This window comes from Bemisia tabaci, chromosome 7 (genome assembly GCF_918797505.1).
Source record: "Bemisia tabaci chromosome 7, PGI_BMITA_v3".
Taxonomy (NCBI): domain Eukaryota; kingdom Metazoa; phylum Arthropoda; class Insecta; order Hemiptera; family Aleyrodidae; genus Bemisia; species Bemisia tabaci.
The window spans coordinates 8,677,610-8,703,912 of NC_092799.1; the positions used below are offsets into that span (position 1 = coordinate 8,677,610).

The 26,303-nt window shown below is 40.0% G+C and overlaps 1 protein-coding gene across 5 annotated transcripts in view; it reads right to left on the reverse strand.

Moving 5' to 3' along the window:
• Positions 1-4,729: 4,729 nt before the first annotated feature.
• Positions 4,730-26,303, reverse strand: part of LOC109032713 (uncharacterized) — a 393,313-nt gene continuing 371,739 nt past the window's right edge. For 3 of the 5 annotated variants that reach the window (XM_072302208.1, XM_072302209.1, XM_072302207.1), the window contains 3 exons: positions 19,163-19,340; positions 17,659-17,670; positions 4,730-10,202 (listed from right to left, as the gene is read on the reverse strand). In XM_072302208.1, the coding sequence (XP_072158309.1) occupies positions 9,218-10,202; positions 17,659-17,670; positions 19,163-19,340 (1,175 nt within the window). In that variant the 3' untranslated portion in view covers positions 4,730-9,217. The remainder of the gene's footprint in view (positions 10,203-17,658; positions 17,671-19,162; positions 19,341-26,303) is intronic. The other 2 variants (XR_011900192.1, XM_072302210.1) reach the window with 2 other exon arrangements.

The following is a 26,303-nucleotide window of genomic DNA, read 5'->3' on the forward strand; positions in this document are numbered from 1 at the left end:
AGGAAAATATCAAGATTTTTCCAAATTGAAAAAATACTAGACACCCTGATGAAGATATCATTCAAGAGGGTTAAAAACGACGATGTTGCTAGGATTTTGACATCATCACATAGCCAGGATGTGGCGTTGTTACTGCAAGGCGGATAAAGAATGGTGGTCGCATTTCGATTTTGGCTGCCATCTTGAAGCGTTGTGACGTCAGGAGGGTACGGGTTTTGCCGTGCAATCCGAGGTTGAGTCGGCCCCCCCGGCCTCGGCCAGCCCATGTACCCGATGTACCCGATACCGTGTGACGTCCAGAGGGTACGAAATGCGACCACCATTCTTTATCCGCCTTGTTGTTACTGTAGCACGGAGCTTCCCGAGTCTAGAAAATAGTGATTTTGGCCGTTATCCTTCCGTGATAGCGAAGGGAGCAGTATAAGTTCATTTCTGTGTGAGCTATGATCAGCACATCGACGGTGTAAGTCCGCGACCACGTATCTCGGTTTGTGACGTCGCAGACTTCCTGTCATACTTCATTTTTTCAAGGGAAAATTACTCAACGGCAATTCTCGAAAACTGCCCTAATTTTTCTTCTCTGTGCTAAGAAAATTCTGCGAAAACCTCAGGGTATGATGACAATTTGTTCTCCTTTCAATAAATAATACAGAGGCGGACATTTTCAAACACCGCAAACGAGATTCGTAGTTGCGGAACGCCGTCAACATCGTCGACGATGACGACAAACTCGACCCCCGGCTTTGGCTCCTTAGGGGCCAAGTGGGCGGCCGCCGGCTTTGGCTCCTTAGGGGCCAGGGGGGCGGCCCCCGGCTTCGGCTTCTTAGGGGCCAGGGGGGCGACCCCTGCCTTTGGCACCTTAGGATCCCTGCGCCTAAGCAAAGCGATGGAAGTTTAATATTGAAGCAGAGTCCCCACTTGGTTTTTGGCTTTCCTGTGCCGCTACTGTAGTTCCGACAGTTAAGGCCGGAGTTGAAGGGCGCTAAAGCCAGGATTGTATTTCGCTAAAAGATAATTTTTGCATAATAATTCAGAAGCAGGAATAATTTAACTAAGTAACAGAAGGAACTCAATTCTACATTAAAATGCAAAAAACTAACGTAGTTTAAGGGCGCTAAAGCCAGGGTTGTATTTCGCAAATGGATTGTGTTTGCAGAATAATTAAAAATTAAGGAGCAGGAGTAATTTAACTAAATAATGAATTGAACTCAAATCTACAATATAATGCAAAACAATTTGGCAAATCTCGTCATGTAAATACAGATGATTCGAAAACGCCTTCAAATGAGGCGTCATATCTCACGCGTTCCGGAGAGTTCAAATAGTTGTATCCCTCCGCCTTAACAAGGCGATGGAAGTTTAATATTGAAGTAGCGTCCCCGCGTTGTTTTTCGGTTTTCCTGTGCCGCTACTGTAGTTTCGACAGTTAAGCCCGTAGTTTAAGGGCGCTAAAGCCAGGGTTGTAATTTGCAAATCGATAGTTTTTTCAGAATAATTAAAAATTAAGCAGCATGAGTAATTTAACTAAATAATAAAAGGAACTCAAATCTACAATATAATGCAAAAAAATTTGGAAAATCTCGTCTTGTAAATACAGTAGATTCGAAAACGCCTTCAATTGAAGCGTTATACCTCACGCGTTCCTGAGTGTTCAAATAGTTGTATCCCTGAGCCGTAGCAAAGCGATGGAAGCTTCATATTGAAGTAAATTAATAAAAAAACGAAAAATTCTACCAAAATGATCAGGCGATGGAAGTTTAAGATTGAAGAAGCGTCCTTGCTTCGTTTTTCGGCTTTCATGTGCCGGACTGGCCATGGGGGCGGGGAGGCGATCGCCCCCTAACAATTTGCCGATAGAGGTCCCGAGGGGGCCGCCGCGGCGAATTTTTTTCGAGTCATCGTTTTTTTCCCGTAATGCTGTAATTTTCTTACCCTTTTAAATCACTAAAAGGCCCCGAATTCCTTGAAAATTTGGCTCTAAGAGACATGGAAGGTCGCCAAAAGCATTTGTGATGAAGGGACCCCCGATGAATCCTGAGAATGGGTTATTTTAAAGTTCAAGTACTGTAGAATCCAACTCCGATAAAGCCTACGTGTTTAAAAAGTGTGAAATTTTCAAAATTTACCGGGGGAGGGCCTCCGGACCTTTTAGAGGGCCCCCGAACGACAGGAGGGGCCCTTACATTTAGGTCTCCTCCTAACTTTTTGACTATCAGTCCGCCCCTGCATTTAGTCATCCAGGAATCAAAAATGAACAATTTCAATCTCAAAAAATCGTCGATTTTCCGTAAAGAATCTTAATAAAGCCAGCTTCCGGAGGATCTCTACCATGACAGATTCCTGTGGAGAATAGGCGTCGCAGAGCGCCCTAGCGCGCCGTAAAAGCGGCTCATACATACATACATCTTAATAAATCGATATAACCGATCGATATATCGACTCGTCACCATTAAAACTCGATTTTGCGTGTAGAAATACGTAGGAACCGGTGTGATTTACATGTGTAAACAACGATAACAACCCCGTAGACACATTAATTCAACAAGAAAATAGCGAAAAATAAGGCCAGAGTTTGACCCCTTTGCCCCCCCGTAACTCGAAAACGGTTCCTAAACTCATCTTGAAATTTTTTCCTGAGTTTTCTGTCATTATAAGATTCCACTTAAACCTTGGTTCGATGGTCGAATCGAATACCGAAAAAGGGGCGAAATTTTGGGAGGCTCTTTGATCAGGGTACAGACTTACTTTTTTCAAATCAAAAGCTCTCCGATCGAGTTGAAACCAATCTTGTTCTATGTCAAATAACCCGAAGAGTCCGATTTTTTTGACTAAAAAGCTCCACGAAGCCGCAGGCCCGCTCTAGTGGCAGACAATTAAATGCCGATGAATCTGAAAAAACGGTCGGAAACCCTAGTTACCCGCCGTTTCGCACCCATCCAATTATCTGCTGATTGCGAGCTCCAATGAACTCGCGGATTTTTTTCGACCAGAAAATCGGACTCACCGGATCATTTTCAAGCGGACTCGCTTGGTTTCAGCTCGATCGGAGAACTTTCAATTTTGACCCTAAAAATTTAGCCCTGTGGATTTTTCTCGATTTTGGAGGGGAAACAAATTTTCGAGATTAGTGTCGAACCCTATGTAGTTTGAGGCGTAAAATCGATTGCGCCCGGTCCCGAGACTCGCCGGAGCTCCCTGAGCCCTAGAAACGGTCAAAAACTAGTGTTTCTGGCTCTGTTGCAAAAGTGCGTTTTTCGTCGGTAGCGCGGTCCAGCGGACTCGTGGAGCTTTTCCGACCAGAAAATTGGACTCAGCGGGTCACTTCCAAGCGGATTAGTTTGGTTTCGGCTCGATCGGAGAACTTTCGAGTTTGACCCTAAAAATTTAGTCCATGGTACCCCTGTGGATTTTTCTCGATTTTGGACGGGGAAAAAAATTTCAAGATTTTTGTCGAATCTTGCTTAGTTTGAGGCGTGTAATCGATTGCGCGGGGTCTCGAGACTCGCATGCCGGTGCTTCCTGAGCCGAGGTTACTGGAAGGCAGGGGTTACATGGACTAAATTTTTAGGGTGAAAATTGAATGTTCTCCGATTGAACTAAAACTGAGGGGCCATGTAAAATCACCCGAGGAGTCCGGGTTTTCCGTCTGAGAAGATACAGTTAGTCGGTGATGTTGAATTTTTTTTTCTCGTCGATAAACGATGCGTAGAATGTATGCTCCGCCCGAAACTCTGCAGGCAGAGTTAAACAATTTATGAATGATTTGAAAAGATATAAGTTCAAAACGTAGTTTAATGTTTCTTTTAGTTATTGAACCGGTCTATAATAGAAATAAGTCGTCATAAACGCTCAAATATAGTGAAAACTTAATTTTGAATCTCCGTCCCCATACCTCTTTCCTTTAATTATTTTTGTTATTTTTTTCTTATTACATCCAGCTGTATAATGTATATTATAAGAAACTATAGTGATACACATGTTTCATAAGCCCAAGTAATTGTAATGAATTTTGTAGGGGCTTTCCTTCCATTTTTTACAGGTTCCGTTAAAATGAAAAAGTAATTTCTGAAAAATGTCGAATTTTTCTTTTCTTTAAAAACCTGGATGTGGCCAAAAGAAAATATAGGTTTGACTTTAAAATGTCTTTAGGCCTTTTTTTTTTTTTTTATTTGAGCCTCCATTTTTCGTTTTTTAATTACTTGTTAAGAACACTTTGCCTAGATTGCTAGTTTGTTAGAAAGACACAGAAAAGCAATAAAATTTAGATTTGCTGTGTTTCGTTCATCCATAAAAGCACCCATCTGCGCACGAAAAGTAATGGCACTTACATCGTTTCTAAAATAAGCAAGGAATAGTAAGTTGTCCATGTTACAAACATAGAGCACATAGAGTAGTCGTAATGTACATGGGAGAGCTAGTGCCATGTCCTGCTCGACGAGTTCCGAGCCCGGTGTGCGGGTCACTTTTCCGATACATATTCGATCCAAAATGGCGGTGAGAAATACGGCAATTCCATGGGCGGGTCCCGTGTATCGCAAACAATCGATTGTGTATCGAAAAAGTGACCCGGCGCCGCAGGGGAGTCTCGGAATTCGGGACCTGGAAATTGCTTAAAAGTGGCGCCAGCTCTCCCACTTACATTACGACTCTATAAGTACTCTATGGTTACAAAACGCAGCCCAAGTCTATTTGCAGGAAAAATCCATGAAGAAAATGCACGTAACTCATCTGAACAGAGGTTTTTGGATACTTTATTTGTAAAAAAGAAAAAGAAAAGAGAAACATAGATATTTTACAAAAGAGGAAAGTCAGAACGATAACAAAAAAATGTCTCTAACATTTGACAGATCTTACACAGGTAGACTAGAAGGAAGTGTAGACATGCAGTTAGACATCAAAACAATTTCTACAATAATGAGTACCTATTCTAATTTGTCTTTACTTAAGAATAAAGAGGTACTTCCAAATATAAAATAACAATTTGATTGGGGAACATTCATGATTAATTCACTTGCGAGGAGAAAGATACTCTACTTCCGTGTAAAGTTTGAAGTTAGAAAATAAACTTTGTAAAAGGGTGTATAAGAAATAACACTTGATAGAAAATACAAATATTAAAACGTTAAACTAAAAGGAATCCAACAATCTAAAAGGTTTGACAACTTTTACTAACAGTGTATTGATCTACGAGCTCGAAAACATGATTATATTTCAATAAAAATAGATCATTCACAAACATTCATGTAAGAAAATAATCTGAAGGTTATCCTAAAGGTATGAGAGTATCGTAAAAAATATGTGTACATGGTAGAAGGTACATTGTGACAGTAATTAGCTTGTATTTGTTACGTTTTGCTACTTAGATTATTAATTTTTTTTCCGGCAAAGTGTGCGGAGTAGTTTGATTTCAGTGAATCTAGGCAAGTAAAGAACGATTACTTACCCATGAAAATATTTCATGCTTATTAAGTTTTACGGAAACGAACTAAGAAGTTGAATTTTGGGAAAAAGTTAGTCACGAGAAGTTTTAAATTCAACTAATTGCAAATTTTCTCCTTCCAAAAATTCAAAGTCAAGAAAACATATTTTGTAGTTATAGATCGAGAAATAAAACTTCAAACCTCTTGTTCTCGGCTCAAACTTATTGCGACTTAGTGCGATTCTATTGAAATAACAATAAGACCATTTGATCTCATCAGAGCTTCACAATACTAATTTTTGATGATAACTAAGCTGCAAAAAAGTTTGAACGTTTAAAGAACGTTGAAGCATATTTTCAATATATTTGGAGGAAGCTATTAATTTTTTTGACACAATTATTGGCTCAACATTATTTATCATATAGAACTTCAGGCATTACTCCATCTTGTAATATTTATCCTCCCATGTCGGCGCATTGCAGTTTTCAAAGAATAACTTTTAGAGCAAAACTCCATGGTGAGTTTGCTGCAACTATATTGCGCAGTATAGCGAAGTTGTGACAAAGTGGCTCGCACAAAGAGTCGGAGATTTTTTTCTGAGAAATATATTCTTTCCATTCGCGATAAGTGTTTCACGACTTTCACCACCGTCTTTTACTGAAATGCGGGGCTTCAGCAAGGAATTGTAGACGTGTTCGTCAGTTGATGAAATGTAATGATTAATGCTAATGTAAACTGAATCGCTACTGAATTGTACACGTAATTTCAATATTTTTAAATTTGTGTTAACATCGCGATAAACCAACATTAAAAAAGTAGCAAATTCATCACAATTAATCGCAGTGCTTATACCGTGATTCTCGGTTCCGATGTACCTACAGTAACATATATATTGCTGTGAAAAAAATTGCGATGATCTATACCGATCGCATCGGAACTTCACGATTGAATGAGGAGTCAATTTTCGGAAGTTATAAGGGCTCTTAGCACCTACAGATGCAGTAAACCTTTTAAGATAGATAGTATTTTAGTATGTGCCACAGTTCGTCGTCTCCCGTATGAAGGAACGTAACACCATACCAAGGTTGCAAAATTGACTCTAACGATTCAATTTTTTACAAGAATGTACCCGTGCAATTTTTGTCCAAAATTTTGGTAATGTAACTCCATTCCAAGGTTTCAAAATTAACTCAAATGATTTAATTTTTTACAAGAATGTATCAGTGCAATTTTTGTCCAAAATTTTGCTGATTTTTGCGCGTGATCGAAGGAAAATCGTCTTTCATGCGCCCATCGTGTTATATACGTCATTTACCGTAGGCAAAGAGTGTTTGCAAGTCAAAATTCACTCAAGGTTTATTGGCCCAGTTTGAGTTATTCTAACCGAAAAGTTAATCAAAATTCAATTTCAAAGATTGACAATATCATGCACTTACGTAATAGAATTCCTCACATTTTCTGCAGGAAACCAAGTAGATCTCCAGAGGACCGGGCCCATACTGTCGCGCTAAGAAAAGACGCCGTAAGAACATTCATATGTTGCCGGATTTCCTCCGATAAAATGTTTATTTTTGAGGAGGATTATGAATGCTTTCGCTTGAAAATTTCAGATAATCTAGACCTGGTCACAGGAGCCTTCTGGCGATTAGGCGTCGTAAAGCGCCAAAGAGCGCTGTAAAAGCGACTCATATGTATGTATCTAGACCTGACAGCAAATACAATTCTCTGAAAAATTCGAAAAAAGAGAATATTCACCGATTTCCCTGAAAATTCTTATTTTATTGAAGGAAACTGGGCAACGTCTGAGGGCTCAGACGGCGTTCTTCCTCAACACGACGTCACAGTTCCCCAGTTCGGCCGATGTCCACTGGAAAAAAAAACACATTGGATCTAGAGTCCAGACTCTTAAAAACATCGACAAGAAAAAGTAAGGTGAGGTTGGGTAACTGGGCGGTGGGGTAACTGGGCAGTACCCTCTGTATTTCTACCAGATTAGTGCAAAAATTGTTTTCACTGTTGGCATACCTTCATTCGACGTAAACCATCTAGAACATGTAAACATAACTTCAAAAAAAATTTTTATGGTGAATGGTGAAGTGCCGAAAATTGTACAGCTTTTTTTTCAAAACAACGCCAGAGGTGGTTCCGAAAAGAGCCTCATATCTCACTCCCAGCAAGTATTTTATTCAACTTTGACAATTCTTCTTCATGTGTGATGTATTTGTGTAATGCGTGAGTAATTACAACTTAATTGGATGAAAATACTGGCTGCAAAGGGTTGATGCCCAGTTACCTTGAAAATTTTCCCTTTGTGGGGTAACTGGGCAGGTGGCAGTGGTGGCACCTACCCAGTTACCCATTGCAAGGTTGCTGTGCTTCGGTGTTTGTTTACTTCTGAAAATTTCAAAACTAATTGACTATTGTGGACTTTTAAGTGCCAAAGACCAATAATCAGGGTTCCCAGCACACTAAACTTCTAACTTAAGTCAATTATAGCATAACTTAAGCATTACTTAATTACATTTTTGCCGCTAACTGTTACGACATCACTTTTAACGACTTAAACATGGTTATATAAATTCAAATGAAATTCTCTGAAACCCTCATGAGAAGGACATTCTTTTCTGGCCAATGAGAATTACAAATAATGCCCCCCTTAAAAATTAAGGGAACTTTTTGGCGCCTGACTCTATCCCAGATCAGCCTTGCGGCTTAATTTTTTTTTCATTTTTTAAAAATGTATCATGCTTAATCTCACTAAAAGTGGCCAAACAGTGTCCTGGTATACAATACTACTGTATAAGTAGTAATACAGAAAGTTCTAAGCATTTATCTACAAGGAAACAATTTTTTTTTATCGTTATTCAATTCTCAGATTTGAGGGTTTTTTTGCCGCTAACTGTTACGACATCATTCTTAACCACTTAAACATGTTTATATACATTCAAATGACATTTTCTTAAACCTTCATGAGCAGGACATCACCTTCTGGCCAATGAGAATTAAAAATAATGCCCCCCTCAAAAATTAAGGGGGGGTAGTCCAGTTACCCCACGACGTTGGGTAACTGGGTGAAAAAAACGGGAAATTTTTGAAAATTTGTGGGAAAAAATTGAAAGATGAAATTCGACTTTTGACTCTTCCTACATTTAGACAAGGTGTTGTACTTACTAAAAAAAATTTAAAAGTAGCCTCCACTGTCAATATAATGATGGGAAAAAAATCATGAAGTTGAAATTTTGACATTTTTCTCCGAACTCCTGCCCAGTTACCCAACCTCACCTTACTCTTGATTCAATCAGAATCTAGCTTGAATCAAGAACCAAGCCTCTTAATTTAAGCGGATTCCGTTTTGATTCAAGCAAAAATCCGATTGAATCAAGAGTATTTTTTCTTGTCACTGTTTTCAGGAGTCTGGACTCTAGATCCAATGTGTTTTTTTTCCCAGTGTCCATTAGAGTCCCTTTATACTGAGAGTCAAGACAATTCGGCTCATGGATGTCACAAACGGGAATAAAGATTACAGAAATTGAACGTTTTTCGTAATCTTTGATCGGCCCATTCTCAAATGCCTTTCTCCGTTCCTCCTCTCATTCCGTTTGTTCCTTGCCGAACCCGTAATTCCCTGGTCCATTCCAGATTATAATCTTTGCAATTGGTGAAAATGCAATCTTTATTCCCGTTTGTGACACTGTGGAGGCCTAAAATACGGGAACCAATCAGAAATGGATTCATATTGTCTTGACTCTCAGTATAAAGGGACTCTAGTGTCCATGAGAGAGTATTAATCTCCGGTCCTAATGCAACGACTCCGACGATGCGGAAATAGACCTCAAAGAGGGGACATTGAGCCTATGCTTATAGTAATCATCCTTGGACACGAACTTATTACTGTTGGCCGCTGCGACCTCCTCGCTAATCCGCTCGAGGTCGGTAGCGGCGCCGGCCGAGTTCTGCTTGAACAACCGGTTGCCGGCGCTGGTCTGGGCGGCGACCGGTTTCCCGCCGGTCGCAGCCGCATCGCCCTCCTCCGTCTTATCGACCGAGAACTGTCGCTTGAGCCTCCCTCCCAACCGGTGCCCCGGCTCTCCCGCCTCGCTCAACGGTGACAGGCATCGATAGTGGCTGTACGGCGAGCTGAGGTCGTAGTCCTGCTTCCGTTGGTTCGCGTTGGCGATCCGGAAGATGGACGAGATGGCGTTGTCCGTCTTGAAGATCGGCAACCCTGGGTCGTTGTTGTTGCCCTCCGGGTCCAAGACCAGGTGATTGTTGTTGGTCGAGTCGATGTTGATGGAGATGAGGGGGCTCTCGGTGTTGGGCTGGGGGAGGGGCGAGCGGCGCCAGGGGGCGGTCGGAGTGGGCGGTTCCAGGGTCTTGGAGGCGTTGGAGGAGGCGGAGCTGGAGGCTTGGTCGATGAAGTGGATGTCGGGCGGGAGGGTGTCGAATTCCGTGTCGGAGATGGAGAAGGGGGTGGAAACCCCGACGGGGTCGTCGTCGGTGGCGGGGTGGAAGTCGAGGGTTTTCTGCTTGTCGAGGGGGGCGTGGGTGGGCTGGGCGGCGGCCCGGTTGAGCTTCGTGTCGAGGGAGAACTGGTTCTTGAGGAGGCGCTGCGGGAGGACGGTCTCCTGGTTGGTCGGCGGGGAGGTTTGGGAGGTGGAGAATTCGACGGAGAGCTCCATGGAGCCGCTCTCCTCGGAGACCTCTCGGGTGCCCAATTGTGTTTTGTCCGGCGGCGCGTCCATTTGGCCTGTTCGCCCGTAGCGGATCAGGTTCTCGTCCAGCCTGGGCATGGAAAAAAATCACATTAAAAGTAAGTTTCATTCAAGTCTCATAGAGAAAAAAAAGGAGGTGTTTGCATCTTGAGGTTTGTTTACCCTGTGACGTAGGTCGGTACAACCTGGCCAGCGAAATCCGGAATTCGAAGTATGAAAAAGGAACCATAATGTCCCATTTTTTTGCTTAATTCAACTCATGATATAATTTCGAGCACTTTTTTTGGAATGACTTTTTTCCATAAATTACACCATTTCCGAGAAAATTGATTATAAAAGTCGCTGTACCGACCTACGTCATCAAAAAAATCCAAGATGCCCGAAATGCAAACACCTCCTTTTTTTTCTATATGTTCAAGTCTTGGACAGACGACAAAGCGCAATCAAATATCGTCACCTTCCGGTCGAAGAATCACAAGCGCCATGTGACGTTCAAAATGTCCGCCGCCATTTTATTTTTTTACAGAGAAATCGTTCAACGAAGCTGTCCGAAAATGTCGATGAATTTTTTTTGCGCTGCCGATAAAATTCAGTGAAATTTTCAAACAGATTCAACCAACATTCCTCTGTGAAAAATAAAATGGCGTTGAAAATAACGTTTGAAACGTCGCATGACGCTTGTGATGCTTTGGTCGGAAGGTGACGATATGTGCTTTTCAAATTGGCAAAAGGCAATAAATGAAGTTGTTGCCAACAGAATTATATGTATACAAAATGAATGCGTAAAGTATGCGTATGCCGCAATCCGAATTTTCGGTATAATATGAAATCTAGCTAGAAGGAATCTAGCTCGTGGGTTGCCGTTAGTTAGTCATTACTTTAGGCTTTTCGTAGCACTAATAAGGGAAAATACTCGTCATTTTGTACTTTGAGGCAACCAAATACTGTCCATTGCAAAAATCGATAAAACAGGAGCCAAAACAAAATTTTAGGCCATAGCCCCCATTTAAGATTTGGAATTTTGAAAATTTGACCAAAAATTCGAGTTTTCGGTCAAAAAGTACGCACTGATACCGAGTTTTAAAAAAATCGATCGAACAGCAGCCGAGATAGAATTTTAGGCCCTTTCCGCCATCTTGGATTTGAACAATTTGAAAATCTGATTGAAAATTCGAGTTTATTGTCATAAAATACCTCCCCTCGTACATAACGGGCGTCCTGACAAACAATAAAAGTTTGGAGAACTGGTTTTCTTTCAAATGAGCCTTTTTCGTTGGTCACAATAATCATGCTAATTCTTTCTTTTTAAATCAATTGAGGCTCAAATTTTTGTCACAGGTAAGAATGGGCATAAAATATGCGTGGTAACTTGATATATAGCAGTCAACAGGTTGACATGTCTCACTTGGTAGAGCAACTCACTCGAGTTGGGTTCCAACCTAAGAATACAACTATATCAACTTCGGTGTGTTGCACAGTATCAAGCGCAATTGAAGGCGTTTTATATTGGTCCGACCGCAACCTACAGAGAGTGGAGTCTTGATTTGTTAACTTGGAATACTGTTTGCGCTGAGCACGTCAAATGCAAAATGACGAGTATTTTCCCTTATTAGTGCTACGAAAAGCCTAAAATGATATTTCGGGTTAAAATGAAGTATTCAACTTCATTTTAAACGACTGTTGAAAAACAGATTTTTTTAGGCCGAGAAGTTTCTTTCTATGTCAAGGACAGTCTCCTTCAAAAAATACTCTCCGACGCCGAGTCTCACAAAAATCGATCGAATAGGAGCCAAGAGAGTATTGTATGCCACATCTCCCGTAATTTGAATTAAATCCCCTACACCTTCATAGTATGAACTTAAAAGAGGTTTTAGTAGTACATAGAAATATAGAAACTTGTCAGCTTCGAAACAAGCCGAAGTATCCGAAATTCGATCAATTTGTAACGTATCGCAAATAAGTTTTAATGGGAGCGCTCATAAGGTCGTAACCGTCAAGAATTAAGACAATGTAACCAGGTGTCGAAAAGAAGTGTCATTCTCTGCTATCGTGTAACATTTTCTTGTTTTGATGTTATAGAGCTGTTAAAGCTAAGCCGTCGGCTGATCGATAGTAGAAATTCTATTGACATCCTTCTGAATGACGTTGATTCACAAATTTCATTCTTCTTGGGAATTTTTCAATGAAATCAATTTGAAAGAAAGTCCAAAAATGTTAAAATATCAACCACTGTTTCGCACATGACACTGGAGGGGGGGAGAGGAGGGACATAAACAGAGACAACGGAGCATAGCTCAGTGATTTTAACGCATATATAGAAAGATAGAACATTGCCGTTTCTTGTGCGCAAGTTGTTGAAACCCTTTTGCTTTACTTTTAATCCATTTTTAATGATTGATTCTAAGTCGGACAGCCTCTCTAGACACAAATCGATTGTTTTCTATGGATTTTAATTTGCAACAAACCAGCGATTGCCAGCTTGCAAGAATTGCCAAACAGCCAGAACTTGTATATTGCCGTTAAAGAAATTAAAAATAGAAGGATCTTTATTAGAAATAATTTTTAGTCTTGTTTGATCCTGTGAGCCTTCACTATAGTCGGGATGATGATTCTGGAAAATTCATCAACCTTATTTTTTCAATGAGAGGAAAAAACAAAGAAAGTCCGTAGAATAAAATAGACTAAACGTTTTTCGGTTAATTTCAAAAGTCATATTGAAAGTTCGTATTTTTCTAAGTACGTCCGGTTTCAGGAAATTTCGTCAACGATTTTTCGTCTGCGCACCTGTTTTGTCCAGTGGTTTACGTCCACACGTAAAATAAGCAAAACTGACTTGGTCCGAGCTTTATATTTTACTCTGCACGAAAGTTTATATTGAAAAAATCGAAATGAGAAAATTGAGAGAGAAGGAGGTGTTGTTATGGTGACTCATTTTTCAAATGAAATATTACTTTCTTCCTTTGAGTTAGTTAGTTAGTTAGTTAATATATTTTAAGACACTGAGCGTCACAGGCTATTCATCTTTTTAAATTGTTATTGGTAAATATTTGGTTTTACATCATCAAAATTCTGAAGCTCTTCACCTCTCTTAATTTAATTTTCGTATATACTCCCATTTTCAAAATTATCTGTAAAGACGTTAATGGCCTGAGACGCTGAATGTCTTAAAATATACTAACTAACTAACTATACTTGAAATTTTTAGTAGAAAATATACTATATATATACTTTTTTTTTTTTAAATGAAAATATTACTTCATTTTAAAAACGTTTACATTTTTAAAACGTGACTGTTTGCAAAGCCCTTTAAAAGTGATAGCATCGGTAATAATATCAATGAGCCGTAGTTGTGTTGAAAGAAACTATGCAAACATGAATAAATGGAAAAAAATTGCAATCTTTGGTTTTAACCCATTTGTACATCGATCATTGACAGTCGAATGCGTCCAATTTCAAGCGTTTGGTTCCGCATATACCACTTTGCAGCACAGTAAAATAAAAAAATATAAAAGAAAAATTAAATTGCTTTAGAAATCATTAAATTTGAAACGGAACCATCTCAATATTTATATCACACACATTATATTTTCCTTTAATACATATTTTTTCCCATCAATTCAAATGAGAATAATCCATGCAGAGTGTGCAAACATTTTACAATCATGAATTGAAAAACGCTAACTCCGCGAGTTTAAATATAAGAGCCTAACACAGAGAGAAGCAGCATGCTGCCGGCGCGAAAACCACACTGGCGCCTACAAACCTAAGGGGATACTTCAAGCTTTGCGCAATGCGCGAGGTATTCATTTAGGTTTGTAGGCGCTAGTGCACCGCCGTCGCGGAGTTATAGTACACAGAAAAAATCTGAGAGGCTTTAGCTGAGGCATCTCAATAGGTTTATCCGGTTTAGGTGTAACAAGATTGGATTTAGTTCAGAGATAATTAAGTCCTGCTGCACCAAAGAGGCGTAGAGAGTTTTAGTGAATTTTCCCTCATAGGACTGACGCTCTCCCATTTTCACCAAAAATCTCAATCATATATATTTCTCCGTTGGATCAAACAAAGAACAAAAAAACAACAAAAAACAGGCAATTCCTAATGCCTCCAAGACATTACACATTTTCATCCAAAAGCGTCGTTAGCAATAATTGTGGTTTGTATTTACAAGTGGACCAATTAACTTTGGGTTTCAATCGGTAGGTGGACCAAAACTCCCCTGCCGAGAAACCACGTTGACGTAAACTACACTGAAAAAAACATTTCCTAAATTCAAGGCGACGCCGTGTTGACCTAAGAAAATTGGATACTTGAAAAAAGTGGACAAGAAACGAAGTCTTGAATGAAGAAAACGGTATTGCCTTGGTCGAAGAAAACGCGATTTCTTGAACCAAAACTCCTGTTACATTGAAGCACGAAAACGTTTCCTTCAAATTAGGAAACACCGCCGCGCGAAGAGTTTCCTAAAAGTAAGTAAGTGTTGTGTTGTTTTCAGGAAACGTTTCCTCAAAAAAAAAAGGAAACAGTACCTGCAAGCGTTTCCTTAAAATTAGGAAACGGCCGGGCCCGCCGCGTCGCTGCCTTGAGAATCGACTCCCCCGCCTTGTGTCCCTCCCTATCCATATCCGTTGAAGCGCATACCCCTATCGTTGGTACTGCCGAGGGTGAATTCCTTCACGTAGTTGACGCGCTTCGCGCTCCCTCTGGTATCCTGATGAAGAACTCCGTTTCGCCCTGGCTGAGATTTGATCCTGTAACCTTCGACATTGTCCCGGGAAGAGTGAAATTCCGACACCGTAGTCCACTCGGCCATCCTACCCTCGCGAGCGATGAGGAGTTATTTTCCTATGTTAAACCTATTCGCATCTATCTCCTTGGCTACACAGATGCCCACCTGCTACCGTTCAATAGCACTTGAGTTTATCTAGCAAATACTACCTCAATTATCATTTAAATATATTAAATATCCACATATTTCCCTTTTCTTTCTGTTTATCAGCCGGTTCTCAGATATTATTTAAAGACCGTGGGCCATCGCCGCCATAACTTAACCAACGTATTCCCCTTTCTTTTTCATTCGGAGATAGTATGATCATGGAGTAAATTATTTTTTATTTAAGTCTGGTTAAAGGACAGATTTTCATACGTGCCTCTCAAAGGTAAATTATCACTCATTCGATTATCCAATCTGACGCCCATATCATTAAGGTTAATGCGTAAATCAAAGAGGCTCATGTGAGAACCGCTTCTGCTCATACTGAAAGTAAATATGATTTAAAATTCCAATAAAGTATAGACAAAATAATCTAAGATTATTTAATGCTGGCTATAAAATTGGCACATGAGAGATAAATGATCTTTATGGAGTTTCCAAAATGTACTCGAATAGCGGTAAAGATGTGGTGATAAAGGCATGTATAGGTAATATTTTAGTGAGTACATATCGGGCCGAGTCAAGCTTTCTGGGATTTGAAGACACTTAAAAATGTTCGAAGCTACGACCAGATTCAAAGAGTGTACTTGCAGTAAAATGTTGAAAAGCTTCACATTATTTATTTTTACCTACATTAACGGACGCACGCTTTTGTTTTGAAAATATAAAGAAATTTTCGTCGAATCAGAAAATTCACCGAAAAATATTAAAGGAACTTTGGCAATCCGTGCATTTCTAGAAAGCATTCTGACATTTTGGACTGAAAACAATATTTTTGATGAGGCACAAAAATTGCGTTTTTTCAAAACCTCCACCTTTCCGACGATTAAATCCCTTACGAACAAGAGATAAATTGATTAAATTTAAACGTACTGAATTTGTTTGGAGTAGAGTGGATCTTACGAATAACGCCATCCAAGCGCTTCGGTCGGATTTCTGTAATAACGGAGAGAAATGGTCAAGGAGAGAGTTACGCCGTTTTGTTTTTACGTGTGAAAGAATAGGGACCTACGTCGCAAAAGTGTTACGAGGGAAGAAGTGAGTGGGGTTCCAAAAATTGGAAATTTAGCGTTACGTTTTTTATGAGCGTGATGTCTCTCATGGGCGTAAGGGTGGGCGTAAGGGTGCATGGTGGTATACGGCCGGAAGGGCTCATCATCTCAAAGTGTAGATGCGCCCTTCCGCCAAAGGAGCGACGGTATATTTGGAAGGCCCCTCTTGAGCAACTCGCCGAATACATGGTGGTGTACGGCACGTTGCATCCACCTCCTCAGTAGGCGTTTGGTAATTTTTTTGTTTCCTAATTTTAAGGAAACGGGTTTCTTCGATCAACATCACATGGATCCTTAAATTGAGGAAACAGGAAATGCTATGCCCGTTTCCTAATTTTAAGGTAACTGATCTCTTCAAACGACACTCCATGGATTCTTCAATTCAGGAAACGGCTTTGCTTCTCTCCGTTTCCTAATTCTAAGGAAACAGGGTTCTTCGATCAACACCACATGGATCCTTAAATTTAGGACACAGAAGCGATTCCCTCGTTTCCTAATTTTAAGGAAACAGTTTTCCCGTTTCAAGTATCCGTTAGTCTGTTTCAAGAAAACGTATACGTGGTTCAAGAAAGCATGGTTTTCTTAACTCAACACAATTTTGTTACCTTGGATCGAGATAACTGTTGGCTTGTTCCAAGCTAACACCGTGTTGAAATTAGGAAACTTTTTAAGGATACATGTTTCCTTAAATTTAGGACAAGTTTTTTTTCAGTGTACTAGAAAAAACAGTTGCGCGGACAAAAAATCGTTGACCAAATATATCCTATAACTGAACGTCCTAGTAGAACCTTTAGATTGTGTATGCCAGCTGACTGATTTTTGAAATTAATGGGCGATACTATTGACAGAGGGCGAATGGAGCGCTTCATTTGACTGAAACGGCCGATTTGTTTTAGACCAACAATAAGAGGGAAAATGTATAACTAAAGTGGAATTCTAACTGAAGTGTGTCTCTTGTCGTTGCCATTAATTAGTCTAATTCTTAAATACCACTTTATTTCATTGCAACCTCCCGTTTCTACCGACAGAATCGCTCGATTTTTCTTTTCTCTTCTTTCTCAATTTGCTTTGTTTTTCAATTTCAATAATTAGCCCGTGGGGCATCACTGGATACAGAGAGACCAAAAACACAAAGTTGACCACCCGGTGAAAGGGATCAATCAATTTTTGACGCGAGAAAAGTCAAAACGCCTTCAATTGTTCGTGTATGCAACATAGGCATCCATTGACCAGTAATAGTCGCATCTAAGCGACAGTCTACCTCAACGTCTATATTTAAGTCGCTGTAAGTAGTTTTGTATCAATAGATTGGGTTCCCAATGAAAGGTTGGAGGGAAGGGATTGAAGCGGAAATGTTAAGGTGCTCAATCCCCCAAGATTTGTGGTTTGAAAGAGAGCAGTGGAGGTTGGGGGTCGTAGAGCGCGAGGGAGTGCTGTAAAGCGACTTATATGTATGTATGTAGATTGGGTTCCCTAGTTTTCAAAACACATAAAGTATTTGCACGTGGAGAGAGTTAAAGTTATAATGCTTGTCAAAAACTTACCCGTGGCTCTCTCTAAACATTCCATCAAGAGGCAGCAAAAAATATAAAGACATTATTATTTCGTGCGCTGACGTCAAACGTGAGGAAAAACAGCGAAACAGAATTCACATCTAGAAAAAGAGGCCGTTTTCTACGATTATTTTAAAATCGATTGATGAGGTTGCTCTCATATGCAAAAAAGTTACAGAACTGAATCACAACGTTACACAATTGGACGTATTTCTACCAAACAGACCTATGTGGAGGTGAGAAATATGGGGTGTGCTCGTGGAAGCTGCATAAGAAACAATGTAAAAGAGGGCGTGATTCCTTTTGAAGAATTGGTAAAGCGGGATTTTACATTCTATCAAAGAGACCTATGTGCAACTGAATGCGGAACTCATGAGCCGCGGGCATGGCAAGAGAGCCTTGTGGACAGGGCTCATGAGTTAATGACCACGACGACGAGCTCCCTCACGTTCGAGTGCGCACTATCATTGCCGCTGACGTCACTGGCGCACAATTATTCCCATTCACTCGCCACGCAAAGAGAACTAACGAGCACACCCCACATTTCTCACCTCCACATAGGTCTCTTTGGTAGAAATACGTCCAATTGTTTCTCTATTCCTACGGATTTTTACGTTGTACCACGGAAAAATGTGGTCATACATTTGTACAGCCCTTATGATTTTATGAATTCTTCATGTTTCACAAAATCCTAGAAGTATTAATTTACAGCAACTTTATTTTTTTCGTTGTAGAAAAATTACCCCAAGAAAGACTGACTCACGATTCTGATCCTAAAAATGACACTATAAAGCTACAAAGAAGTGGTTTATTTGATAGCTTCTGACCAAGGAGAAAAAAGGACCATTTAGTGTTCTTCAGAGTATGTGGAGTCAGTAATGACGAATCACGGAAAAAATTAAATTGCCGATTTAACAATTCAATTGTTAAAAAAAGTGACCGCAATGTTTCAAATGTAGATTTTACAACAAAAAAATGCTACTTAAACCACCCTCGTAGTTAAATTAGCTTTCCACTATTTTAGAAATGTACATATGAAACATTGCAGTCACTTTTTGTAGCGATTGAATTGTTAAATCAGCAATTTCATTTTTTCCGTGTATTTTTCACAACTTTGTGACCTTCCATGGAATATTTCGCAGAAATTTCCGCAATCTTTTATATGCTTTACTTCACTTGGACAACTCTGCCTCTTGGCACTGGCGGATCTAGCAAATTGGCAACATTGTCTTTCCTCCAATCATGGAAATGTATCGATTCTTGTAGAAGGCGAATACTTCGACAAGAATCGATTATTTAGCATAGGTTTAAATGGAGAAAATCCAGTGTTGCCGAATTGCTGGATCCGCCTCTGCCTCTAGGCGTAATGGATCTGGTCAAAAATTCAAGATAAAAACCGAAAAATAAGCAAAATTTCTTTAAAACCTCGAGGCCTGTTTAGCTCCGGCGAAGAGTCACCTTGTGTCATGACTTATAACTTGAAGAATGTACTCACTCGAGCAGAGGCGGTACGGGTAGCTCCTTGTTGAAATCGGTCTTCCCGAGGAGCCAATAAGTGGGCATTTTTCCTTTTCCTTTAAGCTCGGTTTCACCTCGGTATTGGATCTCGTACTCGCCCACCTCATCCAGCTTCTCCTTTGTCGTCTGCGAGATGTGGATCCGCCACGCCGCTCCTGGAATCATTCGTTTCGAACCTTGAGAAGAAGCCATTATCAAATACGGAACGACCAATGGAGATGTTGCATGTGTGAGGAATTTGCGATTTAACTGTTGGTTCTCATGTAAAAGTTCGCGAGAAACACGATGGTGCGACTGGTTTTCTCTGAAATCAACTCCCAAGCTCAAAAAAAGCTCTCAAGTTGAGGCCAAAATGGAGGGGATATCCCACGCTATCCTGAGGGTCCACCTCTACATCAAGACAAACTCTCCGTGCAAAGATAGGGAGCAAATGCATTAGCAGGGTTGCCGTGTCTTCAGTTTTAGAGTCCCAAAATGGAGTGGCAGCCATGTCAATGTATTTGTTCCCTATCTTTGCATGGAGAGTTTGTCTTGATGTAGACGTAAACTCTTAGGATAGCGTGGGATATCTCCTCCATTTTGACCTCAACTTGAGAGCTTTTTTTGAGCTCGAGGGTTGATTTCAGAGAAAACTAGTGGCACCATCGTGTTTCTCGCAAACTTTTACATAAAAATCAATGGTCAAATGGCAAATTCCTCACACATGCAACTTCTCCATAGGGATAGGGTTGCCATAATTACTTCATATTCAAATTCTCTAACTTTCCCTGCACTGAAAACAAAGTTAGAGGCTATATACGCTGAAAAAAAGATGCTGATTTAACATTCTGGATGTTAAAAAGTGTGCGACAACTCACAAAACGCTGAATTAACCGCCACAGCAGTTAGTTTTACATCTTGACATTGCTAAAGTAATTTCGGTAGCGGTTATTTCAGCGTTTTGTGAGTCGTCGCACACTTTTTTACATCCAGGACGGTAAATCAGCTGTCGTTTTTTTTTCGGTGTAGACATACTGTCCGTTCCGCGCTTAGAGGCCGAAAGTCCAGATGCCACTTGCCGGTGGCCGTAGCTTTGACTGCTCCAGGTGCTACGCCCGGAACTTTCTGCCTCTGAACCCGGAACGCGGACGGTATACGTCTATGTAGCCCGTAATTACGGCTTCCACGGCCGAAGTTTTTTTTCCAATGTGACTTTTTTCGCTTTTCTTTGACTGTCTAATTTCCTTACTCTTCTTGACCTTAAAACGAAATATCCATCAATTTTTTTACATATTTTATTACGCAGACTTCCCCTAAACGTGTACAAAATTTCCTTACACTGAAAAAAAAATATTGCTGAAATTGCCGCGCAAGCGGGTATTTCAACTGCATGGTGTAGCAAAAAAAAGAACGTGCAAACCATGCAGGTAAAATCGCTACACAAATTTCAGCTAACTTACACACGCGCGTGTAGGTGATTTTGCTACACTGAAAAGCTACGTCTGTTACCTTTTTAGTTGTTCTTCCGTAAATTTCGCTATTTTCCCGTAAATTCCGCTATTTCAGCCTAAGTATTGAGCTATTTTTACTGTTCGCAAAGTACCAATACCAAAAAATACAGTTACACTTCCAAGCCACTCGATGCAAGATTAACTGCATGAAGGCGCGCAGACGTAGCAAATCGGTGTAGCAATTCGTGCTACCTAGTCGTTCACTTGATTCAACACCGTGCACGGATAAGAAAGCTTTACGAAGTGAGGCAAATTTTGCTTCACCCTACATCGGTGAATTAGCAATCCTTTTTTTTCAGTGTAGCATTCCTTCCTCCTTAATGGACCTGTTGCAAACTTCAGCTAGAGCAAAAGAAATATTGTTTTTCACAGAAAATGGCTCATAAATCACGATGAGCGCACCAATTAGGTTTGAAATACACTTCTGACTTCACAATCTACGTAAAAAATACGAGTTTCTTCAAGCTTCCGCTTCAAAAACGATACCATAGAAAATCTGTAAAAATTGGTGTAAGATAGGTTATTCCATGTAACCCTTGCGCACTAAGATGCTACACAATATTCAAAATGTCTAATACTTCCGCGCGCAAATCTTGAGGAAGCGCCATGGTCTATATCAACGCAAGGAAAATGTAAATATTTACACACCGATTGATAAAATCCCGTCTCATAATGTGTGATTCGGCGGGTTGGTGTCGGTCATGTTAAATATTGCGTAGCATATTAGTGCGTAAGGGCTGAATGAAATAACTCCTCTTACAAAATGTTCACCTGTGCCGTAGTATCGTTTTCACAGTGGAAAGCTTAAAAAACGCTTATTTCTTACACATATTGTTAAGTTAGGAGGGTATCTCATCAGATTTCCCGTTATTTTTGGGCAATTTTTTATCAGAAAGAACTTTCCTTTTTGCGCTAGCTAAAGTTTACAACGGGCTCATTGTTTAGGGGTCCAATGGACCACAAGACAAGGTACAAATTTTAGCATTATAATACATGTTTCTTAACCAAAATTTTACGTAAAACACGATACGCACAACGAAAATTACCGAAATCAACTCCTTACGAAGATATTTAATGATTCTTGATGCGTGAAATCAAACCACCCGCTCATGAAAACTCAATGCTCTGCGTGATTCACATCGCGCGCTAAACGTTATCATGACAGTCTCTGCGATATAAAAATCTGGCAACCTCAATCTTGACGCTTTGGCTCAGCTATAGCTAATTGCTAATAGTTTGAACAACACATGGTGGGAAATGAACATTGCTCGATTCAGAAGCTTGCTGATACCGTTGTAGTGCGCGATTTGACTCACGCAGAGCTTTGAGTCTCTTGTGAGCGGGCAGTTCAAATTCCTCGTAACCTATGTGAAATAAAAACGTTAATATCTTCGTTAGGAGTTGGTTTCAGTAATTTTCGTTGCGCGAATCGTGTTCTACGTAAAATTCTGGTTAAGAGACATGTATCAGAATGCTTGAATTCGTGTCTTGTCTAGTGGTCCATTATAAGAAAAAAGTATGGAAAAAGGCATTCAGTAGCTGGTTATTAGATAGCAAGCCTTAAAAAGACCATAAGGGTAAATAGTTGAAAGATCAGTGATATGTTTCAGTGATTAGTAGATGTGACAGAAATTCCCTGACTTTTCCCGCGAATTCCGTATTTTCCCAGCCGCCGCAAATTCTCTAACTTTCCCTGATTTTTAAGACCGCCAGCAACCCTGGACCAAACGTATATGAGGATGCTACGCCGCACAGTGCATCGAGTCATAAGAGAGGTCGGAACTGAAATTTGTATCTAAAATTGCAAATTTTGATGTTTACTTCGTCACATTTTAAACTTAGAGGGGTCCTATAAGAAAAAAATTTCACAAGGAAACCGATAGAGCTAATTTTAGAACCTCAAAGTTTTAAGTAAACGGAGTTACAAGCGTTTAAAGTTTCCAAATTTTGTCCGACTTCTCGTATTGACCCAATCCACCGTGCGCAGCACAAAGCAGCGCGTCGGAGGGAGAAGTTCGTCATGATGAGGAAATCTTAAAACTTTATACCTTCGTAAAAACAAACGTAGAGGTTCGGAATAGGTTTCATCGGGTTTCTTGTAGTATTGCTTTCGAGAAGCACCCCTTGAAATTTATAATTTGATAAAAATAAACATCAAAAGTGTTTTGATAGTTGATAGCTTCTTTGCATCAATCAGGTCAAATAATCTCGGCATACTTCGGATTCTACGACCAAACAAGTTCTAACGAACAACAAAAATCAAAACATCGCACTTCAAAACTGTCGTCCACGAGAATCTTGCCCTTGTGAGAAAAAATGAAGGTCGTTCATCAGAGGAAGGGGGGTTTGAAGTGTGACACGGTATCCAAAACACTTCAAATAAAAGCTATCTCGAATGGTGAAACTTGTTTTCTATTTACGTTTAGCGAGAAAAATATTTACTGCACATTAGAATGCCTGTGACTGAAAAATTTCTACATTGATCTGTGGTATTTTGATTTTTGTGAGAATCACAGCTCTGTACATTGAAGGATTTCGGCTTAGCGTGTTCCCATTTTCCTTCTTCCGTTAAGTATTGTTCGATTCCGTGTAAAAAAAACCAATTGTGCGTAAAAAGCGTGCTCAAATGCAAACGGGCAAATCTGTTTCTGGGTAAGAAATTCACAAAATGGATTCCTGATACTACGAAAATAATACCAATATTTTAATCCATCCATCTTTCTAAATTTGTGATTTTTATTTCTAAAAGTACAAAACCCCTCATTTCAATAACAATGTACGACTGTAAAATTTTTCAATTTAAATTGTATAATGTCGAGTAAAATGCGTTTCCTTTTCTTTTTTCTCTTCCCAACGTCACATATTCTCACATACAGCTCGGTGTATGAGCAATCTGTGGAGTTCTACGAAGACTTTTTTGTTTCACTTGCGTTTGATGTGTGTAAAAATACAGTTTTACAGTCGAAACAGACACTGTTTCATGTCGTGGATTTCAACTGCAATCCCGCGGTGCCATCTCTGGTCAAACTTCTGCACGAGTCCTCTATCCAGACGGTTTTAATTAACGACCCCAGAAAATTGACCAATTCAAAATTCTCGGGTCACAGGTCAAATCTGATCTTCTTTTTAAACAATCTTGGCGAATTGTTGAGTCTGATATTGAATTTCGGGACCAGACAAGATAAATTCAAGAACAGTCAGCAAAAAATAATTCTCGATAAGCTGAATCCGGAAAAAGTTTCGAATTTTTCACGCTACAATAGAGGCGTGAAAAACAACGACTGCGAACTATTTGACGTCCTACCTCGCTACTGCATTCGCTTTGACGGAATTCCAATGGAGCCAGAATTGAGAGGAGCCTGCGATGAAACAATAGACATAATCTCTGATGACTTGTGGGACACCTCAATTTTACCGGACTCTGTGTATCACATGACTCGTGGTCTATATGAAAACAAAATTTGGAACTCGAAGAATCACTTGATATTCATGATTCACAAGTATCAACGAGACTATCCCAACGCTGCTCCTAATTCACTGCCGACTGAACGTTTTCAGAAGTTTGTAGATTTTCAAAACACGACATTCTGCAACCTCGGAGAAAATACCGGAGCTGATCAAAAGTTTCATTTCAAATTCTTTTGGCGCTTCTTCAGAGGACTCAAGACCGTAATCTGCAGTCTCGAAGGCTGTGAAAAATACGACCCGTTCACAGAGCAAATCGCATCTTACAAGGGTGGCAAAAACGAATCTTACTTTGATTTTTCTTGGAGCAATATGCATGAAAAACCGATAAGTCTCCTATCGGATGTTGTTGGAGGTGAGGTTGCGATAGAAAACTATAGAGTATGGCCTTACTTCCTGAATATTCTGGACGAAGTTTTGGACGACTTTCAGAAATCAGTGAACTGCACAAGCGTCAATAGTAGTCGCGACATTGCCGAGTATAATGACACATTCTTACGCGAAGATACTGAGTTCGACATCGGTCACAGATTCGGGGCAGGACTGCACGTGATAAATTTTGGAAAACTTTATAAAAAAATCGATTGGTCTGCATTCGACTATTCTGTAACTATAGAATCTCTCACTCTGTGCATTGCCACTCCCCATAGTAAGCATGTGCCTCAGTACTTGGTGATTTTCAAAGCTTTCACCCCAGTAGTATGGGCGTTCATTTTGATCACGATATCAGTTTTTGTCCACATGCAATATGCTTTCCAGCTCTCTCAACGTCAAATTTTCCAGCATCTTTACACGGAGACTGAGATCAGAACTTACGAGGGAACTTCATCTTTGCTGACTGTCTTTTCTTACTTCATCTGTGGCCACCCTCCACGCCTGCTCTTGGGGCAATATCACACCGGGAAGGTCCTTTTTACTATTTTCAGTTTTTCAGCCCTCATCATCTCCACTGTTTTCTTGAACGGAATGACAACTCTACTGTCCTCGCAAGTTCGATACCCGGAAATCGACACCCTGAAAGAATTCGAAGAAGCTGGTATCTCTCTCCAGATGCCAAATACAAATGTCTCCTTAGATTTCCTGTCTCAGGATAAAAAGTACGACGCATTAGGGAGAAAAATTACTCGCACTCTACAGTTCATCACCCGGTCAGTGGTGATGGAAATGGAGGAAAATAAGGAATTAGACGATTTTTACACAGAACCGAAAAGTGATAAGCTCAATTTGACGGGAGAAGTAGAGATGGATAAGTATATGAGTGAAATCTTGCGAAATGTTGCTGCGATATTGGAGGCAGATGCTGTTTTAGAGAGTATTCCTGAGGGCGTCAGAGCGAAAAAAAGAGTCAAATTGGGACGATTTTTACACGAGGACCCGATCGAGTATCACCTAGTTGCAGAGTGTTTGATGTCGTATCCTGTATTTTTTCCGATCCTGAAAAATTCGTTTTTATTCGAGAAATTAAATGCCATGTTAGCCCGATTTTTGGAGGCCGGACTCACTCAGAAGACTTTTAAGAAGGTGACCAACTACGAGTTCAACGATACCGCCAGTTCTGCTGCTGAAGAGCCAAGACCTTACAATTTATACGATCTACAACCAGCGTTCATAATCCTATTGATTGGGTTGTTCTCCAGTATCCTTGTTTTTGTAGCTGAAATCACTGAGGTTTCTAAAAATCACTCGATTTTGAAGTATATTAAGCGCATTAAATTGTTTTTTCACTGAGTCTATGAAATACTCATAGAAGTATAGTTAAAGTCAAGAAACACCAAGTACACCGATTCAGAACGCGTTCGACTTTTTGTGACAATGCATTTTCATTTATATGATGTATTTTAATATGCTCAGCCTCCAGAGATTTGTGATCATCTTTTTTCACCTACTTGTTTTTCTTGATATTTGAAAATGTAACATATTATCCTCACTTTACACACATTTTTGTTTATGGCTAAATTACAGTGGCACCAATATTAAAAGTTAAATCATGTTGATATGTTTGAGTTTTTCTTTTTTCAACCTCTCCCTATGCAAATGCCATCACAGAGAAACAAAAAAAAAAGATGCCAGAATGTAAAAGTTCTCATAATCCTGGAGCCAATCCCTAGATCTTTCAACGGTTAAAAAAAGGAAAAGAAGAAATCTGAAAATTCCGTAACCCAA